The sequence below is a fragment of the Bos mutus genome, chromosome 11 (assembly GCF_027580195.1).
Source record: "Bos mutus isolate GX-2022 chromosome 11, NWIPB_WYAK_1.1, whole genome shotgun sequence".
NCBI lineage: Eukaryota > Metazoa > Chordata > Mammalia > Artiodactyla > Bovidae > Bos > Bos mutus.
The window spans coordinates 39,899,797-39,926,530 of NC_091627.1; the positions used below are offsets into that span (position 1 = coordinate 39,899,797).

At 38.7% G+C, this 26,734-nt stretch overlaps 2 protein-coding genes across 5 annotated transcripts in view; one reads left to right on the forward strand and one right to left on the reverse strand.

The window, feature by feature from the left end:
• The window catches only part of APLF (aprataxin and PNKP like factor), a 135,222-nt gene extending 117,442 nt beyond the window's left edge, over nt 1–17,780 (reverse strand). For all 3 annotated transcript variants that reach the window (XR_011466030.1, XM_070379350.1, XM_014477525.2), the window contains exons 1-2: nt 17,484–17,780; nt 2,481–2,552 (exon numbers count right to left, since the gene is read on the reverse strand). Coding sequence is in view for 2 of the 3 variants with exons in the window: in XM_070379350.1 (XP_070235451.1) it covers nt 2,481–2,552; nt 17,484–17,579 (168 nt within the window). In the remaining variant the exon portion in view is untranslated. The remainder of the gene's footprint in view (nt 1–2,480; nt 2,553–17,483) is intronic.
• A 184-nt stretch (nt 17,781–17,964) lies between these two features.
• Nucleotides 17,965–23,153, forward strand: FBXO48 (F-box protein 48). Of its 2 annotated transcripts, none has more exons than XM_005893577.3 (4): nt 17,965–18,120; nt 18,801–18,943; nt 20,019–20,360; nt 20,933–23,153. In XM_005893577.3, exons 3-4 carry the CDS (start codon nt 20,055–20,057, stop codon nt 21,092–21,094), a joined length of 468 nt encoding a protein of 155 aa, XP_005893639.1. In that variant the 5' UTR covers nt 17,965–18,120; nt 18,801–18,943; nt 20,019–20,054; the 3' UTR covers nt 21,095–23,153. The 2 variants fall into 2 exon arrangements, with proteins under 2 accessions (XP_005893639.1, XP_070236231.1); XM_070380130.1 differs by lacking the exon at nt 17,965–18,120 and adding an exon at nt 18,130–18,268.
• Nucleotides 23,154–26,734: the final 3,581 nt, after the last annotated feature.

Consider the following 26,734-nt stretch of genomic DNA (forward strand, 5'->3'; position numbering starts at 1 on the left):
GATAACTGTGAAATATATAACTTATGGAAGGGATCATAAAAAAATATTTGCTATATTTACTTACGCAATGTTACAAAGATTTTAAACTAAAACTTCTCTCAACATTTTATTATATGCATATATAATCTGCTTTAGTAGATCAAATAATTTGTAATTGACTAGGAACAGAGAATAAGTGATATTTAGCATTATGATAAAGACTAGAAGTTATCTGTCCATCTCGCACTCATTACTACTGATCTTAAATTTCATTACCAAAGTCTGCATTAGAATTCCTCTAAATTTCTCTCCATCACCCCTTGAAGGTACAGCAACAGTAAGAGGCCGATTAAATAAATCAATCTATTTCCAGGGGATAGTTATTTTATTGACACTATATTAATATAAATAAGAAATCAAGCATTACATAAAGCAAAGAAACTAGACATATATCACTAAATCCAAGAGTCAGTTTTCCTTCAACTAATATAATGTGAATTTAATAATTGTGGGAATAAAGCACAAACCCAATTAAATATTTTTCTAAAAGAGGAATCAAATTCTAGTACTAAAACTGCAGATTTCCTTAAAAAACTTTTCTTGTGTCTTCCAATGTTTGGTAGTCTGGCATTACAGAAATAACTGCTGTAGTATTCATAACTTTGTTCATGTTATAAATATTCCATAATAATTTTTCAGAGAGGTAACTAATGTGAGATAGTATGTATAGACCCACCACCCAGTTTAAGAAGAATATTACCATTCCTTTGACGCTCCCTGTCTTTCCCTATTCACTCTCTTCTCAGTTCCCTCAGACATAGCTACCCTGACTATTGTACATTCTGGTTCCTATTCACCACCTATGTCTGACCACAGAATATATTGTTAATTTTGCAGGAGCCATACTATATATATATTCTTCCAATGCATGCTTTCATCATTCAATACTTTGTTCCAGAATTTAATCTATATTTTCTCAGCTTTCACAATATCTTCACTGTTGTACTGTATTTCATTAAATGAATATATCACAATATATTTATTGATTTTACTGTTGGTGGAAATTTCTGGTGTTTTGCTATCATACAATTTTGCTCTTCGGGCTCTTGTATATATCCTGTGTACGTGTGACATCTGGCTTGGAGGGAACACAAGCCTTTAACTTTTAGAAATAACACCAAGCTATTTTTCAAAGTGGCTGCACCATTTGAGCTCCCACCCACAGTTCATCACTACTGCACTTGTTCTACCTCCTCACCAACACTTGAAGTTGTTAGTCTTTGCATTTTGGCCAATCTCTTTTGTGTACAATGGTATCTCATTGTGGTTTCATTTATTTCCCCAGCTAATAAGAAGACTGTATGCCTGCTTTTCATTTAATAACCATCAGATTTTCATTTCTGTAAGGTGAAACTCAAGTCATCAGCCCATTTTTCTACTGGATTATCTTTTTCTTATTGATTCAAAGCATTTGCTGTAAATTTTGGATATCACTCCTTTGACAATTTTATGTGTTTTAAATATCTTCTCCCTGTGGCATTTTTCATTTTCATTATATTTTGATCAGCAAAAGTTCTTAATTTTCATGTAATTGGCTTTTTCTTCCAATCTTTCTTTTACAGTTTCTGCTTTTTATATCTTATTTAAAAATATTTCCCTACTCTAAGGTCATAAAGGTTTTTTCTTATATTTTCTAATAGTTTTATAATTTTGACTTTCACATTTAATCTAGCTGGAATTGATTTTTATGTATGGTTTGAGGTACAAGGTCTAATTTTGTATCTACCACAATTTGGTGCTCAAAAAACAACTGTTTACTTATATAAGCACAATCTAACTAAAGACCAAGTAAGGTGAAGAATGTTTTCTAAAAGGTGTCTTCTTTGATTAAGCATTGATTAAACTCCCATACAGATATTTGACCCACTTTATAACGGATCATGTTTAACTCAAAGAAGAAATTTTCCATTAATAAAATCACTTTTATGTATTTTACATTATCAATACTCTTTTAAATAGTCATAGAAGTTCAGAATATATCTGAATACTTTTCATCCAAGTATGGACAACTCCAACTAAACATCTTTTTTAAGCCAATTTGGAAAATATTCTAGGTCTAGAAATCCATTAAAACAAGCCTAAAACACTTAAGTGACTTTGGTTGCTGCCCCATCCCCCAAAAACTAACCATTATACCGTAGGTGCTTTCTTATAGAATCTTCTTTGTAATATCCACTTATGAACAAAATCGTAATGCATACATGAACTGGTAGTCACCTTTCATTAAAATTCTAACTACTTAAATGTAGCACTGCCCCATGTGAAAAAAAGGAGCTTAAATAGTTTAGATCTTTGTCTCCCAGTTATCTTCTGGCAATAAGGGAAACACACTCTAACATTAATTCCCTATTTTCATAACTTTAAGAATAAGCCGCTCCAATCAGGAGCTGGAAAAAGGTGAGAGAGAAAAAGTTAAAATAAATCATTAATGACATATTTACCGGTTTGATTCGAAGCTTACCACCCACCACTTCAAGAATGGCATGTCTTCTGGACACTCTCTTATCTGTTATCTACAGGGGGAAAAAAAATTAACATTTCAAACACAGCCACCTTCCTTAAAACAACAACAACAACAACAACAAAAAAATCCCCACAGCAATGTTTCTGAAATTAGTAGACTAGATATGAAATCTATTACTCATTTGTTGACTGTACATTGAAACGACTGTCCTTGCTGAATACATATCGAAAACAACTCAGAGATTAAGGACCTCCCCAGAGTCACAGAAAAATAAATAGTGAAGCAGAGACTCAAGCTTGGAACTTAATAGATCCCAAAACCTTTCACGATCATTTCAAGACATATCTTTAGCAGGAGTTATCAATAAAATTCATAAGATGAGAAAAAAAATCTATATAATATGTATCAGGAAACATTTCAAATACAGAAAATATACCATGTGTTATAATGAAAAAAGGTCTTAACAAGCAGCAGTCTGGTAAATGTAAAAGGTGTGCACTTTTACATTTGGTGTGTACTTCTGCACACCAAAGTTTAAAACTTGCTTGCACTTTAAGTGTTGAAATTGCCAAGCAAGCCTTCCCTACATGGCTATTAACTCAACAGTTAAGAAGATTATCTTCATGATTTGTAGTTTTATGTAATGAAAATGTTTCAATCATCAACTTTACTTAATAGCATAATTATTTGGCCTATCTCTGCATTACCTTAGTATTTATCACTTCATCTCTAACCTTATCCACATCAGGACCAAAATTATCAGTAAAAACAGACTGCAGCAAGGCCTAAATTCAATTAAATCCACTCAGTTCAGTTCAATCCCATTAGTTCTGCAAAAACTTGCAAAAATATGAAATTTCCAGGAATCACTACTCATTTTTTTAACCAAAGAGCAATTCCACACTTATGGCTGTTCAGTTCAGTTGCATCCAATTCTTTGAGACCTCATGGACGGCAGCATGTCAGGCTTCCCTGTCCATCACCAACTCCCCGAGAATATTCAAGGTCTTGGCCATTAAGTTGGTGATGCCATCCAACCATCTCATCTTGTCATCTCCTTCTCCTCCTGCCTTCAATCTTTCCCAGCATCAGGGTCTTCAAATGAGTCAGTTCTTCGCATCACATGGCCAAAGTACTGGAGTTTCAGCTTCAGCATCAGTCCTTGCAATGAATATTCAGGACTAATTTCCTTTAGAATGGACTGGTTAGATCTCCTTGCAGTCCAAGGGACTCTCAAGAGTCCTCTAACACAACAGTTCAAAAGCATCAGTTCTTCAGCACTCAGCTTTATAGTCCAATACTCACATCCATACATGACTACTGGAAAAACCATAGCCTTAACTAGATGGACCTTTGTTGGCAAAGTAATGGCTCTGCTTTTTAATATGCTATCTAGGTTGGTCATAACTTTTCTTCCAAGGAGCAAGTGGCTGTGGTCACCATCTGCAGTGATTTTGGAGCCCCAAAAATAAAGTCACTGTTTCCATTGTTTCCCCATCTATTTGCCATGAAGTGATGGGACCAGATGCCATTCAGATTTCCTGAATGTTGAGTTTTAAGCCAACTTTTTCACTCTCCTCTTTCACTTTCTAGAGGCTCTTTAGTTCTTCTTCACTTTTTGCCATAAGGGTGGTGTCATCTGCGTATCTGAGGTTATTGATATTTCTCCTGGCAATCTTGATTCCAGCTTGTGCTTCATTCAGCCCAGCATTTGTCATGATGTACTCTGCATGTAGGTTAAATAAGCAGGGTGACAATATACAGTCTTGGGGTATTCCTTTCCTAATCTGAAACCAGTCTGTTGTTCCATGTCCAGTTCTAACTGTTGCTTCCTGACCTGCATACAGATTTCTCATGAGGCAGGTCAGGTGGTTTGGTATTCCCATCTCTTTCAGAATTTTCCACAGTTTATTGTGATCCACACAGTCAAAGGCTTTGACACAGTCAATAAAGCAGCAGTAGACGTTTTTCTGGAACTCTTTTGCTTTTTCGATGATCCAACAGATGTTGGCAATTTGATTTTTGGTTCCTCTGCCTTTTCTAAATCCAGCTTAAATATCTGGAAGTTCATGGTTCACATATTGTTGAAGCCTGGCTTGGAGAATTTTGAGCATTACTTTACTAGCGTGTGAGATGAGTGCGATTGTGCGGTAGTTTGAGCATTCTTTGGCATTGCCTTTCTTTGGGATTGGAATGAAAACTGACCTTTTCCAGTCCTGTGGCCACTGCGGAGTTTTCCAAATTTGCTGGCATATTGAGTGCAACACTTTCACAGCATCATCTTTTAGGATTTGAACTAGTTCTGCTGGAATTCCATCATCTCCACTAGCTTTGTTCATAGTGATGCTTCCTAAGGCCAACTTGACTTATGGCTGTGACTATACAAAAATAGTAACATCCAGCATCACAGTGAAACAAATTCCATATATGTGACTTTTCCACAAAGCTACAGTTAACGTTTAGGACATTTTCTAAAATAAAGTATCTTACAGGTGTGTGTTTGTTCACTCAGTTCTGTCTGACTCTTTGCAATTCCATGAACTGTATAGCCTACCAGGTTCCTCTGCCCATAGGATTATCCCAGCAAGAATACTGGAGTGGGTTGCCATTTCCTCCTCCAGGGGATCTTCTGGACCCAGGGATCAAACTGGCATCTCCTACAGCTGCTGCATTGGCAGGAGGGTTTTTTACCACTGAGCCACCTGGGAAGCCTATTTAAAATACACCCATTATTAGCTACAAAGGCCATTTCTGAAAATTAAATATAAACTGTTAGCCAATCAGAAAAGAGAGGATAGAAATTTGGAGGCTCTTATATTCTTCCCATAATGCATCTTAGTGGGCCCAAAACAGCAGTCATCTGATAAGCCACTTCACCATTCACACAGATTTTATGATTTGCATAGAACTTTCACTTAAATGTTGAGCTACACCATAATGCTGTCATAAATGTTATTCACATTTTACATATTGGAAATTCAAAGTCCAGAGAATTTTAGTTGCTTGTGTAGGTCACTCTTCACACAGTAAGTATTCCAATTCCATAATTAACAAAAATAAATACGTGAGAAAAAGTCATGTATTATTACTCTACACCTACATGTAATCATTCAGAAATAGTTTCAAGAACTGCAAATTATTCTGAGGCGAGGAGTAAGAAGTTTCTATATATAACTTGGGGAGTAATATCTTATTGTTAACTTCAATTATACAAATTGATCTTCTAACCAACAGAGTAACAAACTGTCAAATATAAAACCATGATATATAATTATAGTTCATGTAATAGTCCAACTTGGGTTTCTTTCATTTTCAAGCCATGTTTTTGCAGAAAGCAATGATATAAAGGTTTAATGACCTCTAGTGGACACATGTTTCTTCAACAGTGTGATTTCACTGCAAGCTGTGTATTTCTATAGTACCCACAAAAGTGCTTTAAAGAGTCTCTGAAATTAACATCATTCAGGCATTCAGCTACAACTGTCCCTTTTATGCCACACCTCTAAATAATGAGTAAGTTACAAAACAATCAGTTCAGTCGCTCAGTCGTGTCCGACTCTTTGCGACACCATGGACTGCAGCATGCCAGGCCTCCCTGTCCCTCACCAACTCCCGGAGTTTACTCAAACTCATGTCCATTGAGCTGGTAATACAAAACAGTAATTTATGCTTTTTCAATAGAGAGCTTAAAGGTTTAACAAATGATGTTTAAAGCTTATTTTAATTTCAGGATGGGGGTGGTAAGGGGCTTAAAGGAGTAAGGTCATAAACTGATCCTAAAGATCTGATGACCTGCTTTATGTAACAGCAATCACTGCTTTTTGTGCAGAGTAAATATCCACACATTTTTATTAACATACAAACTGTAATGGCAATTATTTATCAAGACCACAGCATTGTTCTATATTTATCACATATATTTTTTCCCATCACAAAACCTGTGGAAGATACTACCATCTTTATTTTACAGGTGAGAAATGGAACGGCAGAGAGGTTACAGAGCCAATAAGCAGAGGACAGGGGCCAGGATTTGTGATTTAAAGACACCTTCGCTCTTAGTGCTGTACTGCTTCCCTCATTATCGTTATGTAAAACATCATTTTTAGATGATTTAACATCAGCTTAACTGTCTAAACTAGAACATATTAAAAATCTAGAAATAAGACAAATGGCTATTTATTAAGCAAGTAGACATTCTGGGAAAACTCAAGCCCTAAATAAAGTTTCAAGATGCCTTCAGACTTTCATATGGTCCTGTTTATTCTAAGAGCACACCCAAGTCTAATGAGTCATGTGAATTTCCAGTTGTCTATTCACAGTAGACAATAAAGTGCATAGAGTTTAGTAGGCAGTGCATTGACAATGGTGTTGGTCTGCAAGTGGAAAGAGGTTAAAGAAAATCCAAGAAATGTAAGGACTCAAAGTAGTACACTGGTTAGAGGCTACTGAGAGTAGGTTGAAAGACGTAACATCCTTCAAAAGGTACTAAAGGCTTACTATGGAGAACACTATGGAAGATCCTTTAAAAAATAAAAATAGAGCTACCCTCAGACTCTGCAATCCCACTCCTCGGAATATATCCAGAGAAAAACATGATCGGAAAGGATACATGCACCCCAGTGTTCACTGCAGCACTATTTACAATAGCCAGGACCTGGAAGCAACTTAAATGTCCATTAACAGGAGAATGGATAAAGAAAATGTGGTACATATATACAATGGAGTATTAGTCAGCCATTAAAAAGAGTGGAAAATTGCCATTTGCAGCAACATGGATAGATAGTGTTATACTGAGTGAAGTAAGTCAGAGAAGGAGAAATATCGTATGACATCCCTTATATGTGGAATCTAAAAAGAAATGATACAACTGAACTCACAAAACAGAAAAAGACTCACAAACTTAGAGGATGAACTTACAGTTGCTAGAGGGAAGGATCGGGGAAGGAACAGTTAGGGAGTTTGGGATGGACATGTACACACTGCTATATTTCAAGTGGATATCAACAAGGACCTACTGTTTAGCATATGGAAGTCTGATCAATGGTATGTGGCAGCCTGAATGAGAGTTTGGGGGAAAATGTATACATGTATACCTATGGCCATCCCTCCCTGTTCACGTGAAATTATTACAACACTGTTAGTCAGCTATACCTCAATACAAAATAAAAAGGTTTTCTTTAAAAAAAAAAAAAGATACTTACAGCTTCTCTGTTGCTAACTCACTAATTTGCAACAGAGAAAGAGAAAGTAAATGTGGCAAAATGTTAACAACTAATCTAAGATTATGTAGCCTTAATCTAAGTTAAGGCTACATAGGTACTTTTGTACCAGCCTTTCAACTTTTCAACAGGCCTGAAATCTTTCAAACTAAAAAGTTGAGAGGAAAATAGTTAATATTTTTGAGGTGTTGATACATTTTTGTTTGGTACTAAAAGGATTATCATTGGGTTATTGAAAAAGCAGTAAACATGATAAAAGCAGTGTGACATGATAATTGAAGTATGATTTAATTTACAGCTATGCCACTGAAATTAATAAGCTTCTATTAGTTATATCTACTTTTTCTCTTAAACTTCTTTGATTTAGACTAAGCACCACAAACTGGTAGCCAACACAGGAAATCACTCAGTATCTTTTTTAAATTTGTGCTCTGAAGAGTACACGTACCCTCCATCTCCTCAGAGTCCCTAGCACTCCCTATAATCTTCCACTTAGGCCACTCCACTCTTCTGCATATCTGGCTCTGCAGGCATTTCAATTTGTAACTCATGATTTAAACTACACCCAAACTTTTTAGATGCTAATTCTTGACATGTATCATGTATACAAGTTGCTACTAGTTGCTTAATCAGTATCCATTCACTTCTTCTTTTACACTAATTTTACTTAAATTTTGTTTAGGGTAACATGATATCCAGTTAAAAACATCCAAAAGCCGAGAATTCCTCATCACTGTAGATGGCTCAGATACTTAGTTCGAGCCAAGCACAAACAAAAGACTGTGTATGAACCATGTTTTCTAGTTTCTATACCTGATGCTTTGGTATCTAAGACTGCTGACTAGAGAAAGACTACTTCTAAAGAGACAGTAAAAGACTTACCTGCAAGTGCAACCTTCATATGCAAATGAACCCATTCAAAGCCATACCCCAATCTTGGCTTTACCTGATTTTTACACTGTCCTAACCACTCTGGCTAGCATCAGACAAGGAGAGGTGGCCCTCATAGCCCAGAGTCCCATATAATTATTTAAATTAGATGATACTCTGTTTCCCTGCCTTGCCCATTCATTTCCAAGAAAACCACAAGAAAGGCTTTCCTGCAGTTCCCCTAGCTCTGCCTTCTGCCCTCCACCAATCCTGTGTGGTCCTGTGTGGCGCAGTGTGCCCTTATTTCTCTCTGGAATTTTAATTCTCTCTTCAACAACTATCATCTCCTGGTCCCTGGGCCTCACCATACCTAACGAAACAACAAAACTACATTTCAAAACAGAGTAGAGCTTCTAGGAAGACTCACGTGTTCCTGGTAAAAAGGAACAGGCTCAAACGGCCTACACCTTTTCCCGTCTGCCTTTCTCCTTTTCTTCCTGCTCACATGCATACACCTCGAAGTACAGCAGCTGTCTTATGAGTACAGACAGGAAGCCATACGCAAAGCACGACCAAGAAGGAGCAGAGAACAGGGGTTCCTTGAACAGCTGCACTAGCCCTGGACTGACTGCCCCTGAGATTCTGTTACAGAAGAAAAATGAATTTGATTACACTGCTGTTTGTCACATCTGTTACTTGTAGCCAAAGTAATTATGATTAACACACACTACTCTAACAACTGTTATATTGATACTGGACACTGACAGTAAATTTCTTTATACTCAGCCGGTCAGAGAAGGAATATTAGAAAACAAAAAAGTTAACTAAACTGAGCATTCAAGTACAGGTATATTTTATTATTAAAAGAACTGCAGAGCACACAGCAGAAGCTTAGAAAAGAAATTCTGAAGAATACAATAGAAGAATACACTGAAATCACTCCTATCCTTTGTTAAACCACTTCTATCCTTTGTTAGCAACAGCCAAAATGATGGTAATTTTTCTTCAGATACTATAAAAAAACCCTTTTGCTTAAATTCTTCATGCTGTGTCTTGAATGGGGACAAAGCTCTCTGTTTTTGTTATCACATTTGTATTTTACAGTGTGGATCCCGTATCTTTGATTTTTTGGTTTTGAATTGTGTATTTCATGTATTATGATGAAGTTTTCTCCATTTATAAGACATGGTGTTTGTGGAGGGAAAAAAGACATGAAAGCTTAAAAGAACCATTTGTGATTTCTTTGCCAAATATTTATTTTTGGCATTTACTGAAGTCAAACAAAATGAAGAGCTCCTTATGCTACCAGCAGAAACGTTTAAGTGTTTTGAAACAAGGTCTCTGAACTATTTGTTTTTTCCCAAAATTCTAAAAATAAAAAACAAACCTGAATAAAGCAAAAGTAGAAGTAGAAAAGCTACTGGACCTTTCATTTCATTTTGTCCATATATAATATTTACTGACATGCTACAGTCCATGGGGTCACAAAGAGTCGGACACAACTGAATAACAACAGTATTGACTGAAAAATCAACAGCATTTAACTTTTCTGACAATGTTTCCTAGAGAAATTTCTGAATATCATAGACAGGAATAATATACCTCATGAAGTCAATGTTACCATTTAGCCTGGTTCCTATTAATGGAAGAGCAGCGAAGGGGCAAAATTAGTTTTTTCAGAACAAACTACATAGCAAACCAAGGACTGAGATAATAAAAATTTTCTTGTACAATGCTTTATAATTTCCAGTACTTTCACATAAGATTATCTGGTTTGTTCTATCAACAACAGACAAATTCAAACTATCATGGTAGAAAAATACAGGAAATCATCTGCTATGAGATTTGAGCCTGTATTATGAGAAAATACATAAACCTAAAGAAGCATGGGATCTAGTTAGGCATAATTGGCATTAAATTCTTTCCCCAAATTTAAATTGTGTAGCAAGTAAGTAAAATGTAAAATTAAGAGCCAAACTGAAGACAGACTGGTTACTATAAACCAGTCGACACACCATAAACTCTTCTTATCTAGAGTGCTTCCCAGTATCAGGTCCAACACACACTCCAGAGCTCACACATCCACACCAAGCCTGCCATATATTAGATGATAAATGGACCTTATTTCTCAACAGAGCAAAAGCTAGTTGATAGAAGATGTTTAATATCATTGTACTTCCTGCATCAGAGTCCAACTTCTGAAACTAAGAAAGGACAAGTCTGAGAAAATGGACTTGATTTTAGTCAGAGGCAGACTCCAGTTTATGAATGATCTCTCTTTAAAAAGGTTATTACTATATTGCACGTGGGCTTTGAAACCTGTCAACATACTTTCTCCAATGACTAATGGAGTAAATTAGAGTTAGTTTATCAGGCTACCTCACAAACACCTGCGTAATCCACAATACTAATGAAATATGGATCATTTACATTTTTAAAAGTAAAATCCAATACTTTCTGAGCTCCTAATTCAAGACTGCTGAATTGTTAGCCAATATAATGGAATTGTGCTGACTTGCTGCCGTTGAAATGTCAACTCACTCAACCGGTTTGGCTTGCAATTCTGCTTACACAGTGAATGCTATACAAATTTGAGGACATCATCCTCATCTTTAATATATTACGATAGAGGCAACATAGTGAATAAAAACATAAATACAGCTTAGTAAGATAAAACAGGGTCTAAATTTCCACTTGGGACTTTGGTAAAACATCTGTTAAAGACTATTCTGTGCAAAGCATTCTACTTAGTGTGTCTAGAAGCAGTTTTCAAATCTGGTTTCTCAACAGGATCATCTTCAGAGCTTTAAAAAATACAGATACCCAGAAACTATCTACAGAATCAAATAACCAGAGAAAAGTGTTTGGACAGAGGTCTGGATGCAAGTGAGAAGGCAGCGTATTCACATCCAATAGTACATAGGGGATGATAATTTAAAGACACTGACTTAGAAATAAACACATATGAAAAGCAATTCACTACACACTTATTAGAATGGCCAAAATCCAAACCACTGACAACACCAAATGCTGACAAGGATGAGGAACAATAGGAACTCTCATCCGTTGATGGTGGGAATGAAAAATGGTGCAGCCACTTTGGAAGGCAGTTGGCAGTTTCTTACAACACTAATATTTTCACCATACTACCCAGCAATTGTGCTCCTAATTATTATTTAACCAAAAGAACTGAAAACTTGTGTTCACACAAAAACCTGCAGACGGATGTTTATAAGAGCTTTAATCATAACTGCCAAAATGTGGGAGTAACCTAGATATCCTTTGGTGGGCAAGTAGATAAACTCTGAAACATCCAGACTGTGGAACATATTACTCATCATTCAAAAACCATGAAAATACATGAAAAGAAGCCAATCTGAAAAAAAGTCTACATATACATTCTGTGTGATTCCAACTATATTATATTCTGCTAAAAGGTAAAACTGTGCAGATTGTTAAAGTCCAGTAGTTGCTAGGAGTTGGGGAAGGAAGGAAAGATGAGCAGACAGAACATTAAGAATTTTTAGGGCAGTATTCTCTAATACTACAATGGTAGATACGTGTCATTACATATTAGTCAAAATCCATGGAATGCACACCAAGAGTGAACTCTAGTGTAAACTGGGCTTTGGGTGATAATGACATGCCAAAACAGGTTCACCAAATGCACCACCATGGTAGGGCATGCTGACAGAGGGGAAGATGGTACATGCGTGGGGCAGAGGGTATATGAGAATTGTATTTTCTGCTCAGTTCTGCTGTGAACTTAATAGAGACTATTTTTAAAAAGAAAGAAAACTAGTACATACTGTTAAATGTTTGTAAAAGTTAAACAGAATCACTGCTGTAATGTGATCATCTCACAAGTCTACTCGCTCTTATCCAATTATCCAATATGCCATACACTCTCCAAACTCAGAGCCTTAAGTCACACGTTCATTTAGCCTGAAGGGCCCTTCCCTTCCTACCACTCACTCTCCACCTACCAAAACTCTAGCTGTTCTATCACTTCAAAGTCAGCTCAATACGTCACTGATTTCACAAAGCCTTCTCCGACCTCATCTAAATTGTGGGTTCCTTCCTCCATCTTTCTGTAGGTGTAGGATTCTTCTGTTTGGCTCAAGGTACTGAAAAAACTTTTAATGTGACCTTTTAAAAATCAGAGGTTATAGTGCAAGTTCAATGCATGAAGCAGGGCACTCAAAGTTGGTGCTTTAAGACAACCCAGAGGGATGGGAACCCACTCCAGTGTTCCTGCCTGGAGAATCCCAGGGACGGGGGAGCCTGGTGGGCTGCTGTCTATGGGGTCGCACAGAGTCAGACACGACTGAAGCAACTTAGCAGCAGCAGCAGAGGTGCAATGGGGAGGGAGGTAGGAGGGGGGTTCAGGATGGGGGACATACATACACCTGTGGCTGATTCATGTCGATGTATGGCAAAAACAACCAAAATATTGTAAAATAATTAGCCTCCGATTTAAATAAATTAATTTTTTAAATCAGAGGTTATACCTAAAAATCTAGATTTCTTAGTACCTTTGAGAAAAACAATGACTGTTCCCAGGTACCAACAGTTACTCCAGTACCAGGAATGGGGACAAGTAGCACAAGCTACATTACAGGTCCCTCTCCTTGTGGCCTCCCCAACCCCAAAGCAGTGCCATTCATGATACTGCTGTCATCTGTCATTGTCTCCATGTCATTTTCCTTACTGTCTTCCACTCCACTCACTGGAAGCGTCTGTCCAGCTCCCCTTTCTAGTTACTTGCTTCTGTATCTCTCGTACCCACTAACTGTAAGTTTCCTGAAAGCAAGGACTAACTTCTCTTCATTCTTCCCATCTAACTAGAGTAAATATTCATGAACTATTTTCTGAGTTTGCTAATTAGTCAACAAAATAGGAAAAATGTAAACAATCCATCATGACTGTTGCTCCTTAAGCTTTAGCGGTTGGCAGCACTGCCTCTTTACTATATTTATATCCACTTCAAAATTCTATGCTGTCCTTTTTATACCTAAGTTACGAGTAGGCTCTTTATGAGGTTTGGAAGAGTGGGTTTGAGAAATAGAAAAGAAAGAAATCATGTGTTGAAGGCCTATTATGTGCCAGGAATTAACTAGGCTCAATAACTGAGGGAGGGGCAAAAAACCCTGCAGCTAGAAGTGCTTGGCACCTCCCCAGGGACAAATCTTGTTGGACCAAGTAGAACTAGCATTCCAAGAGAGTGGGTGAGGTTTGGCAACAAGGAAGAACAGTGCAGGGGCTGCCCACATGGCACTAGTGGTAAAGAAACCACCTGTCATTGCAGGAGACGAAAGAGACTGGGGTTCAATCCCTAGGTCAGGAAGATCCCCTGGAGGAGGGCATGACAACCCACTCCAGTATTTTTGCTTGGAGAATCCCACGTACAGAGGACCCTGGCGGGCTACAGTCCATAGGTCACACAGTTGCACACACACAAAGGAACAGTGCAGAGTTGCCAGGCTTGGGAGTGGTTACTTTGTATTAATATAAACTTTGTGGAACACTTACAACAGTAGTCAACTGATGCCTGGTGAGCAGTCTGCACTAGAGCCCAGGATTATCCCCACACCTCACTGGGCGCCCCTTCCCTTTTTAATTAGAGCAATAGATTCAATTACATCTGCCTTCAGGAAATCTCACTAGATACCTGGTGCTGTCCTATTTCCTTGAAAGAAAATAGATCATTAAGGAATGTGCCCTATAATCCCTGCTATCAAATAAGGAAAATGTGAAACCAGAAAGAGTAGTTTTCATTAAGAGTATAATCAGATTTAATTAAAGGAAAACCACAAAGCAAATAATTTGGTCTAATGGTATTCTGCTGAGATGCTGTAAAATCTTTAACTAATTTTTAATTTAAGATAGTTGTAGGTTCATGGTGATAAGATACTATTACAAAAAGATCTCTTGTACTGCTTACCATTTCCCCCAGCAGTAACATCTTGCAAACCTACAGTACAGCAGCACAACCAGATATTGATATTGACACAGTGAAGATACAAAACAAATTCCTCATTGCTGTTTTACAGGCACACCTGATTTGCTTCTTGCTCCCCTCACCTCTTCAGTAAGCCCTGGCAACTACTACGTTAGTCCCCATTTTTATAATTTTGTTATTTCAATAACATCATGTAAGTGAAATCATACAATATGTGACCTTTGGAATTGGCCAGGATAATTCCCTGGAGATTCATCCTGCTGCAAAACCTTTTGTTTGGTGATCAGGAACCAGAATTACAACTCAGTAAACAAAGACCTTGGGTTCCCTGAGGATTCACAGTAAAGCAAAGGGCACGAGAAATTGAAATTTCACTGTGTTCTATTATCTACAAGAGTTCTAAGCTTTCCCTCCACTGTAAAAACATGAAGACATTCCCACTGCCAAATTATTTTACCACAAAGAATGTTTAACACATTGGAATTACAAACGTAACGGTTGTAACCATGAAGGTTTGTGAAATTTGTTTCCAAAAGACATGACTAATTAAGAGAGTAAAAAAAATCATCTTATTATTAATCACTTATGATAGATATGAATTAAACTCCCTGAGTTTTCTGACTTAGAACTATGTGCTCTCTCACACACCATGAAGACAAAAAAAAAAAAAACCTTCACTGGAATTGTTGTTTGAAACTGCAGCCCTCGTGTGGAGTTTTAAACCACTGCAGAGACGAAACACCTGTCAGCTCCAAAATCTTGAAAACCACAAGGTGATTTGTTTGTTCTTCAAAGTTTTCCTTCAACACATCTAGTATCATTCACTTCTAATACCCATCAAACTTGGCAACAGAATCTCATCATTGAATGACTATTCAAAAAGGAAAAGCTTAATCCTGACCAGATAATTGACTTCCTATTCCTTACCATTTTAAAAAACAGAAATCAAATAAGCTTGTCTCACATTAGCAAACCTATTAGCAAACAGCAAGCTACAAATAATGAAGGGTCTGTGACCTGGTGCCAAGTTTATAAAACAGAGGCCTAAAATTCACCCATCATTTAACCCAATCCATAGTACTCTACGTTAGTTACACGATTTGTTAAGTAAATTAAAACTCATTAGTAACCAGACATAAGATTTCTAGATGAAGCAGATACTCTATTTCTAATTGAGATGAAATGAGAGAGAGAAGTAGGGAGGGAGAGCGAATGAGGAATAGAGGGGGAGGGAGGAGAGCAAAGGACAGATGGGAGGAAGAAAGGAAGGAAGACTGGAAGGAGAGGGAGAAAACCTCCCAAGCAGTTCCTCCAAAGGTTTGTATATAATAGACTATGGAGAAAATACTATTACTGTCAATTACTATTGTGATAGTATAGTATACTATACTATTACTATGTACATAATATACTATTATGTATATAATAGACTATAGAGAAAAGTAATACACATTTAAGTAAAAAAAAAAAAAAAACCAGCAAGTAAACTTGAAGTTTCTCAACAATCCCACTACATATACATACACTCACACTCCTCTAAAACTAATTTCCCCATCACCACCTTGAACCACCTTTCTTTTTTCTGCTCCGAGAGGGGTCCTAAGTCTAATACCAAAGTTCCATTTAGACACTGGTGGTTAATCAGGCTAAGTGACCAGACTCCTTACTCCCTGGTATAGGCTCACTGACACAGCTTTGTTCAGACAGCCCAAGAGAAAACTGAAGGGCAAGTACCCATTTTATCTATGTGTGCCCCGCAGTGCTAGGGTCTGCAGATGCGCAGCATACAGTGGCCAGTAAACAAGACACGTCGAATGTAGAGAAAACAATATATATGTATTTAGTGAGAGATCTACAAATTTCCAGAATGTTACAGGCAAGTTTTCTAACTCCTAAACACCCCAGAGAAAGAATACATAACCCAGTTGCGCTCTGTTACCCAAAATCTTGTTGTGTGTGTCCTTTAAATAACTCGATTTTCTCATTTGAACAATGACGATAAGAGCACCTAACTCAAAAAGTCTGGAAAGGTTTAAAGAAGCTGGTACAGGATCAATGCCTGGAATTCTACACACTATATAACGGTGAGTCACTGACGTTACTAAAAAAGATTTTTACAATAAAAGTAAAGCCCAAGCAGTACCACCAGATGGACCAAAGCTTAAAAGAAATTATTCTAGAAAAACTAACATCAGAGGTTGGCAGACTTTTTCTGTTAAGGGCCAGAAACTACCATAAATATCGTGGCTTATCAAGACAACAGGCAATATTCCCAACCCTTAGAGAAAATCTTCTCCCTGAAAGGCTAATATAGGTTTTTTTGTTTACATTTTAAAATCTGAGAAGCATTCTTAGTATGTGGGTCCCAACAACTGCAGGCTGGATTTGGAGCCAGGGCCACAGTTTGCCGACCTCCGGGTAAAACGCTGCTGCTGCTAAGTCACTTCAGTCGTGTCCGACTCTGTGTGACCCCATAGACGGCAGCCCACCAGGCTCCCCCGTCCCTGGGATTCTCCAGGCAAGAACACTGGAGTGGGTTGCCATTTCCTTCTCCAATGCATGAAAGTGAAAAGTGAAAGTAAAGTCGCTCAGTCGTGTCCGACCCTCAGCGACCCCAGCGACCGCAGCCTTCCAGGCTCCTCCGTCCACGGGATTCTCCCGGCAGGAGTACCGGAGTGGGGAGCCATTGCCTTCTCCGGGGTAAAAACACTAATGACGATAATCCAGGTCAGTGCTTTTTAAAGGCAGCAGAAGGAAACGTCTGCGAGTTAGTTCAAGTTGACTGAAAAACGTGCTGCCTTCAAACTTCTAAAATCCAGAAAGGCCTGGCCGGAGCGGTGGGGAACCTGGGCAGGACCCACAGTAGGGCCTCAGGAGCCCGCCAGGACCTCGCGGTTCTCCGGGGCCGCCGAACCCCCGCCACACTTACTCCCAGAAGCGGCCCGCGGCCGATGACCGTCTCCCCGGGCGCCAAGGCCACCCGGGGGCCGCCGTCCTGCGGCTGCAGCTCGAAACCCCCGGACATGGCGGCGAGGATTAAACAGACCCCTTCGCAAGAAGCGAGACCCTGCAACCGTTTCCGCCTTCCAACGACAGGCGCTGGGCCCAGAGAGGCCCCAAGAAACACAGGGGGAGGTAGAGCAAAGACTGCCCTCGAGTATGCCCCGGCTGCGCGGAGATGGGGCCCCACCAAGGGGGACCGAACCCCGCCCTTCCACTCCGGCCAGTGACGTACTCAGGGAATCCCTTTTCACACCGCCTCCAATCTGTTTTTTAAAAGCCCCGGTTACCCAACCCCCAACCCCAGCCCTTCTCAACCGCCCACCCGGCTCGGAGGACGCCGGTCCTTGTAGTCCATGACGCCTTCCCTTCTCCTCCACTGACGATCTCAGGTGCCCTGAGAAAACTACCAATCCCAGGAGGCAATGCGCTCCCCTCTCTGCGCCTGTGCGAAATCCGAGTCAGCAAGGCGGGGCTAGAGTGGGTGGGAAGACAGGGACTAGAGGGAAGGATTCGAATTCTGGACAATTTAAATCGCGGATCGAGAGGTAGCAGCTGCCCAGTAGGTAGGAGACGGGTCTTCCCTTTACGCTGAGATCTGGCAGGCGTGATCCGGGGCGCGGCCCTGGCGCTCGCACAGCCTCTGTTCGGCCGACCGGAGCTGCGGTGACAGTCGGTGCTGACAGTTGTTATTGTTTACCTGTCAATGCCCAGGTATTTGGACTCCGACAGCTGCTGTCGGCTCCGGGCATGCCAGGAGGGTGGTTCACATGAGACGTGGGGTCATTCCTTCCGGCCTGTAGTGTCTGCCTGGGGTGGAGGCTCCCCGAGAGCCGGGCGTCTGCCCTGCTTTACGATTCCTCCCTCCGTGTGACACCTGAGAGAGGGATGACCTGTCACCTAATTAGAGAGGTAATTTAGCAAAGTTTGGTTTAGAAAGAAGAGGATAGGTTTCTAAACATCCAGGCAAAATGGGACTTAGAAGAAGAAACATAGTGGGGTTTAGGCACCCCCATCTGTTAAATTCAAATTCTTTCATCTGCCTCGTGGAATAATTGTAACGGGAGGACGTATTTTATCTCCAGTGAGATCTTAGGAGAAATAACAAATGTGCGTTTAAATGCACAGTAACTTTTTCCTAGTATGAGATTCTTTTCAAGAATAGAGTAGTTTGGCTTTAGTTTATATTGATGAGGGCTAGAGGGTGGAAGGGCAAAAACTTGACTTATGAACTTATTTTTTGCAGGTTGCTTTCTTACTTCCCCAAACTCTCAAGAGGAAATCTTATGTTGAACTCAGACATTAAAATTCCGACCACTGTAGCCAACTTGGATCCATAACCAAATGAACGGGAGCATCTGTGGTCTTGGCAGGTTTAGAAATATATAGGTGAGTAGCACATCTAGAAAGGGGAATTTTTTATTAGCTAAAATAAATGAAGTATTAGCTGTATCTGAAACCCCTCCTGCACCAACACCCCTCACTATAAAAGGAAGTACAAACCGGAATAAACTGATCTTAAGTAAATATGAACTGTCTTTATATGCCAAAATACCTCCATGCTTTCAACTAATATCAGGAGCCTATACCACTCACCTTAGGTAAATTAGCTCAAACTGGACTTTCAATCTTTAGTCATGTGCTTTACCTAGATGTCATAAATATTGTTTATAGTTGTTAGTCACTGTTGTTTGATGGCTTAATGACTAGTTATCTTAGTTCATAATTAACTATACATGTGGAATAGCCTCAAGAAGCTATTTCTAAAACACAACTCTTATAACTGATTGAATATTAGAGATTTTGTCAGTATAGCCCAGACCTCAACCTCTTATCCATTTCAGACAGCTTTTGTGTCAAATGTGAGCACCTACCCATTAAGTGCAAGTAGATAAACAATTCTTATATAAACTATTAAAAGTTCATCAGGTTTGTCTTTAAGTCATAAGTTATAAGTGAAAAACTTAAAGACAAGGCATTTGTTCCCACAGACTAGTATTCAGTGTGTTGAGTAGAATTGAAACATATACATTTTCAAAAGTTTTTTCAATCAATACTTGGAATAGAATGTGTTCTCACAATAGTTATTTCTACTACTAAAAAGAAATTATAGATTGAATGTGAAGAATCACGTCTCTTTTTCAGATAATTTTCTTTGGGAGTAGAAAAATGTTTAGAAACAAACGCATTTACCAAAAATATCTAAAAAGAAGAAAAGGAGTAGCATGTGTTCGGTTTCTCCTGCGTGCAGTTCAGATGTAGGGCTAGATTCTTCACTCATCATCTCTGTTCATCTTTGTAAGAAGACTCACCAGAGAAGCATCACTGGCTCCATTTGACAGACTGAAGAGCTCAAGTCAAGAAAGTTAAAGTTCATTAAATCTAACCACGAAAGTATCTAACTCAAAGCGGGGTCTACAGTCTGATCTAAAGGCAGTGAATATTTTTAACCTTTGCCTTTCAGGTTATATATGAGGATAATTCACTAAAATACCAAGCTATGAAGAAAAACTCCAAGAGAAACCATGCTTCAAGAGTTTCTGACATAGAATGGAACTCTGTGGATGCCGAAAGGGAAAAAAAAGAGTGTCCAAATAATTTTGTTGAACTGCTGCCTCCAGAAGTTACTTTTAAAATTTTCAGTCAGCTAGACATCCGGAGCTTGTGCAGGGCTTCAGTGACATGCAGGAGCTGGAATCATGCAATAAGACACAGCGACTCCTTATGGAAACCTCACTGCCTGACTGTAAGAGCTGTATGTCAAAGAGAGATAGACGACGATCTAGAGAGTGGTTATCCCTGGAGGGTAAGTTTAACCTTTGAAATATGAAGTCCTCTTGACAATACGGTGGTCTGTTTGAGCCACACTCTACCTTCTGGCTTGGAGAGAGGATTTCATATACAGAATGACATACAGAGTGGGTTGGCTTTGGGAGAATGGGTTGGCTTTGGGAGTTAAAGTCCAATTATATTCTTTTCCTGCAAAAAGGATATCTCCCATCTATCCTTCTGAATTTGGGGAGCATTTACCTCATAAACCACAATGGCTACATTTTACTCCACATATCCAAAATCCCCAGCAAACTGTGTTACTCACACTGTTCTGTACGTGCGCACTCACACACACATTTAATAGACATGTGTATCATTGTAAATACTTAATCTTTTCAGCCTTTCAATCAGCTTCTCTAGCTTCAAACAGACTCACTCACCAATCACTGACTACCTTCTTTAACAGTGGTGGTAGTAGTAGTAGTAAATAGTGTTAGTCGCTCTTTGCCATGGACTGTAGCCTGCCAGGCTCCTCTCTCCATGGAATTCTCCAGGCAAGAATCCTGGAGTGGATTGCCATTAACAATGGTGGTTTACTTCTTTCAGGTCATACTACTGAGGAATTACCAGAAGAGTAAAGTGAAACATGAATGGCTAAGTGGCAGATACAGCAACATATGTTCTCCTATCAGCCTACCAGAAAAAATCATGTACCCAATGGATGCAGACACGTGGGGGGAAATTCTAGAAGCAGAACTGGAAAGATAAGCAGAAAACTCTCCTAACTTTGAGAGTTTAAAACTAAAATGACTCTTAGATTATAAAAAGTATGTCTCTAACCGCCCATTTTTTTTGTTTGCCTTTTTACTATTTAACATTTAAAAGAAAACTAAATAGAAAATATAAAAAATAAAACTTTGTTTTTATTTTGCACTTTAGGTAAAATAATGTTTTACCTAAATGTTTCTGGTTTTACTGTAATGTGGAAAAACCATGAAACGTTATTTATTTAAAAATACTATACTGATAGGGTGATTTCAAAATGTATTATTTCATGTATTTGTGTTGGTCTGTTGCAGTACTTCAGCATTTTAATGATTAGAGAGTTTTATTAGTGTTCTCTGCTTAATGATAATTTGAAAATTCAAGAAACCATGTGAAGGAACTGATTTAGAGATTTATTAATTGTTAGACATAGGCTCATGGGCAAAATCCCTAAATGAAATTAATAGCAATATGTTTAAATGTATAATAAATGTATATTTTAATAACTTAAAATTTTCCATTTCAGTGCAGATTGAATTGTCAAACACTGAAAACATTTTGTGTTAAACATGTGGTTTAATTTTAAATGAGTCCAACCAGACTCATTTGTGAGATTAAGTTCCCCATTACTTGCCTACAAACCTCAGATTACTCTCAGGGGCTGAAATGTATGGAAAGTGCCATCAGAAACTCCACGCTGTTTTTCTTGGTAAAACTTATCTTCTTTCTGACATCTTATAGCACCATCTAGTGTACTCCTTGTAGATAACCAAGAAAAAGGACCAGCTCCTTTTTGGTTTTCCACATTTAAAAGAAAGGAAAATATTATTTACAAGAAACCTATATACTTGAATTTGTTAGAGTTTATAGCTTTATAGGAACCTTTAACTTTTGTTCTCTTTTACTTAAAAGTAGATGACACATTACTTGCGCTACGAGATTGTTCAGTCTGAAACTGTGATCAGCACCATAGGTAACGTGACTACAAAACATTTTAGTTAGTATGGGATTTTCTTCTTAAATTATGCTCTATTGCATGAAAAGTAAGAGTCCAGGAACTCAATATTTAACAAGTAGAAAAATATGAGGAATATGTCCCGCTCTATACAGATTCCCTTTGTTGAATCAAGTAGGTGATGACTGGTTCAGTTCAGTTCTGTTCAGTTCAGTCACTCAGTCATGTCCAACTCTTTGCGATCCCATGGACTGCAGCATGCCAGTGTTATCTCCTACTGTCTTCTTGGGGTTGGAAGGGACCTTGAAGATCAGGCAGTCCAGTCTCTAGGATTATTCAGTAATCCCCACTATAGGAATGTTCTTCTTTTCACTCATCAGCAATTTTCTTCGTAAATTCTTTTGTGCAGTGTATCATCCTAACCTGGAAACCATTCCTACTTTCTACCATTCTGCATTAAGTGACCCTTTTAAGGTTGTGTAGTTCTTTGTACATACCATTCTCAAAGCTGTCATACTACATTAAATTTCTGTTTGATTTGTGTATCTCCCCCATTAGATTGTGAGCCTCTTAATGGCAGGGACCATTTATTTATTTTTGTGTTCCCAAACCTGGAATATAGTAGATATTTCATAGAATTGTTAAGTTATTTTTACATTATTTATTTTAATCCTACCCAGAATGTAAAATAAAAATAAATCAACATATTTTAGTAGATAATATTGTATTGAAATACAATGTACAAACCCATAAGATATATGGGATGCTTAATATTAATGCTAATATATGAAGAATTATTCTTGTTTTCTTAAAAGCTGTAAGAGAAAAATAGTAAAGAAGAAATATTTTTTGAATAAACACTTGAAAATATACTTCACCCAAAAGTATCATTCATTTTTACTTATTGTATCACCCCAGTTTTAAATATTGTTATATGAATAATCTTTGGTTTTTGTTTTATACCATTTTTATACCATTAAAATAATTCTTTGTATAATAAGTTATTACTGTGATTACAGTCTACACTGAAAGGAAAGTTTTGGAACTTAATGATAAATATATGAAACGGGTTTAGAATGAATTGTGCATTTATCAGATCGAGTCATTAGCATCTGAGAAGGTGTGTGGGTGGATTCAAATGAAAGGAGTGCTTTAACTCAGAAATTAAAAAAACATATATATACAATCTATAAAGAGGAATTTCCCGTGTTTCTTAATGTTTGATCGGTTCAAGATCTAGTTTTGTTGTTGTTGTTGTTGTTGTTTATAGAAACCTTTTCTCAGTTGCTTCTAGTTTATAACTCAGTCTTCAGTTCAGTTCAGTCACTCAGTTATGTCCGACTCTTTGCGACCCTACAGACTGCGGCATGCCAGGCCTCCCTGTCCATCACCAACTCCCAGAGTTTACTCAAACTCATGTCCGTTGGGTCAGTGATGCCATCCAACCATTCAACCATCGTCCCCTTCTCCTCCTGCCTTCAATCTTTCCCAGCATCAGGGTCTTTTCCAACGAGTCAGTTCTTCGCCATCACGTGGCCAAAGTATTGAAGTTTCAGCTTCAACATCAGTCCTTCCAATGAATATTCAGGACTGATTTCCTTTAGGATGGACTGTTTGGATCTCCTTGCAGTCCAAGGGACTTTCAAAAGTCTTCTCCAACACTACAGTTCAAAAGCATCAATTCTTTGGCACTCAGCTTTCTTTATAGTTCAACTCTCACATCCATGCATGACTACTAGAAAAACCATCTCTTTGACTAAATGGACTTTTGTTGGCAAAGTAATGTCTCTGCTTTTTAACATGCTGTCTAGGTTAGTCATAACTTGTCTTCCAAGGAGCAAGCGTCCTTTAATTTCATGGCTGAAGTCACCATCTGCAGTGATTTTGGAGCCCAAAAAAATAAAGCTGGTCACTGTTTCCATTACATCCTCATCTATTTGCCATGAAGTGATGGGACCAGATACCATTATCTTCCTTTCCTGAATATTGAGTTTTAAGCCAACTTTTTCACTCTCCTCTTTCAAGAGGCTCTTTAGTTCTTCTTCACTTTCTGCCATAAGGGTGGTGTCATCTGCATATCTGAGGTTATTGATATTTCTCCTGGCAGTCTTGATTCTAGCTTGTGCTTCATTCAGCTCAGTGTTTCTCATGATGTTTCTGCATGTAAGTTAAATAAACAGGGTGACAATATACAGCCTTGACATATTCCTTTTCCTATCTGGAACCTGTCTGTTGTTCCATGTTCAGTTCTAACTATTGCTTCCTGATCTGCATACAGATTTCTAAGGAGGCAGGTAAGGTGGTCTGGCATTCCCATATCTTGAAGAATTCCACAGTTTGTTGTGATCCACATAGTCAAGGGCTTTGGCATAGTCAATAAAGCAGAAATAGATGCTTTTCTGGAACTCTCTCACTTTTTCAATGATCTGACGGATGTTGGCAATTTGATCTCTGGTTCCTCTGCCTTTTCTAAATCCAGCTCGAACAACTGGAAGTTCTCCGTTCACGTACTGTTGAAGCCTGGCTTGGAGGATTTTGAGTATTACTTTGCTAACGTGTGAGATGAATGTAATTGTGCGGTAGTTTGAAGAATAAAGGGCTGAGTTTGAATTAACCAGAAAATGACTGGAGAATACCAAGGTTGAGTCTCGTAGTGTGTCCCATCTCCACTCCCAACTCCACACCCCTCACTGAACACAAAATCGTTGCTGACTGAGTGTGACACCGTAAGGTAATCCAGCCTCTCCTCAGCCCCCCTTGGCCTAAATACCCTCAGCATGCCCCTTTCCACTCTGCTGTGGCTGCCTTGTGCGTCCCATAGAATGTTATAAGACGTCCTTCTCCCATAGAACATTCCCATAGAATGTTCTACCATGAAGCCCCTCAAATGTGTCTGGGGGCTTCTACTCTCCAGAGGGTAGGAGAAGGGTGCTCAGAGGCACCCCCCTATGACTTCCTTAGACTTCTCTGACTTTCTTTCTTCTGTTAGGGGACCCACGGCCAGGAACAGCCAACCCTGGCCAAGCACCATAGTAACCATTTGCCTGAGTTGTTTTAGGATAGGAGGTCTTGGTAAGGAACATGAAACTAACAAGCCACTATCAATCAGAAGGACTCAGGAATGATCAAAAGCAAAGAGGAGATGCCAGTCCATATGTCCTACCAACTTCCCAGAATCCTACTTGTTGGAATCCACCCTGGCCGAGCAATGTGCTCACCACTAGGGAAGACCCTGAGTCAGGATGATTGGCCAGAGACAACCCGGAAACTAACCCCATCACCATAAAACCTGAGACAGCGAGTCACATGGCAGAGCAGTTCTGGGTTCCCTTGACCTCCAGCTCTCCCCCCAGGCACCCCTTCCCAGTGAAGTCTCTTGCTTGGTCAGCATTACTCTGCAGCCCTAGAAGAGGTCCCCCTTCTTGCAACATTTCCACCAGCTGGCAAACACCTCAATCGCTTTTTGAAAGGGAATGCTGAACTTTAGTTGTATCTTATATCCTTCCTATTTTATGGTAGTTCAGTTAATAAACAATGTTTTTGATTTATTTAAAGTGAATCTTTTGGAATTCAGACGACCCTTTTCTCAAGTACCTGGATCTTTGCATTCAAAGCTGGCTTATGAAAACTTTCATTTCTTCTGTGATTTTTTTTCTTTTTCTTTTAGTCCTTGAAATTCAAAACAGCTCTGACTTCTTTATTCTTAGTCATATGTTCCATCCTTCCTACAAAGACTTGGACAGGTGCCTTCACAGGTGGAGAAGGCAGAGAAACAAGACTTACTGGGAATGGAAAGTACAGTGGGAAGTGATAACAAAAAAATCAACTCATTCTATTGTTACTTTTCATGATAAAACAATCTGGGAAAAGAAGGAACAGTGAGAACAGCAGAGACTGAGATGAGCCCGAAGAATGTCAAAGTACAAATGAAGGGTGCAAGTCAGATCTGGTTAGAGCTCAGCATTTTTATAGTCAGCTCTACTATAAATAACCACCCCCTTTTTTGTAGACTCATTTCACACTTTCCAACACCTTCCTAGTCCCTGACATCTGGGCAGAATGGATGATAAAATAAGATAAAACTAGAGGTTTGCAAACCACACCAATTATGCTGTTACCATAAACATTAACCTGGCAAGGAAAAATTTTTAAATAACTGTTTTCTAAGGTCTATTTTTTAGCTATGGGTCTCTGAGCCCAGTAAGGAAGAAATTCACTGCTGGTTTCCCAATTTGCTTGTTTTGATTTAGTTTTAAAAGGACAAAATCATCTACTTGATGATCAGTGAAAACCTAGGAGAAAATATATACATTATAAAAGAAGCTTTATAAAAGCCATGCTTGATAATTTTCTCAACTTAAAAGACACTTGCTCCTTGGAAGAAAAGCTATGACAAACATAAACAACATACTAAAAAGCAGAGAAATTACTTTGCCAACAAAGGTCCGTATAGTCAAAGCTATGGTTTTCCCAGTAGTCATGTATGGATGTGAGAGTTGGACCATAAAAAAGGCTGAACACCAAAGAAGCTGAGCACTGGTACTTTTGAACTGTGGTGTTGGAAAATTCCCTTGAGAGTCCCTTGGACTGCAAGGTAATCAAACTTGTCAATCCTAAAGGAAATCAATCCTGAATATCCATTGGAAGGACTAATGCTAAAACTGAAGCTCCAGTACTTTGGCTACCTG

Excerpts from the sequence above, each read along its gene's own strand:
- FBXO48 (XM_005893577.3), top strand. The coding sequence starts at position 20,055 with ATGAAGAAAAACTCCAAGAGAAACCATGCTTCAAGAGTTTCTGACATA. Across the intron at positions 20,361-20,932 it reads AGAGTGGTTATCCCTGGAGG|GTCATACTACTGAGGAATTA; the intron begins GTAAGTTTAACC and ends TACTTCTTTCAG.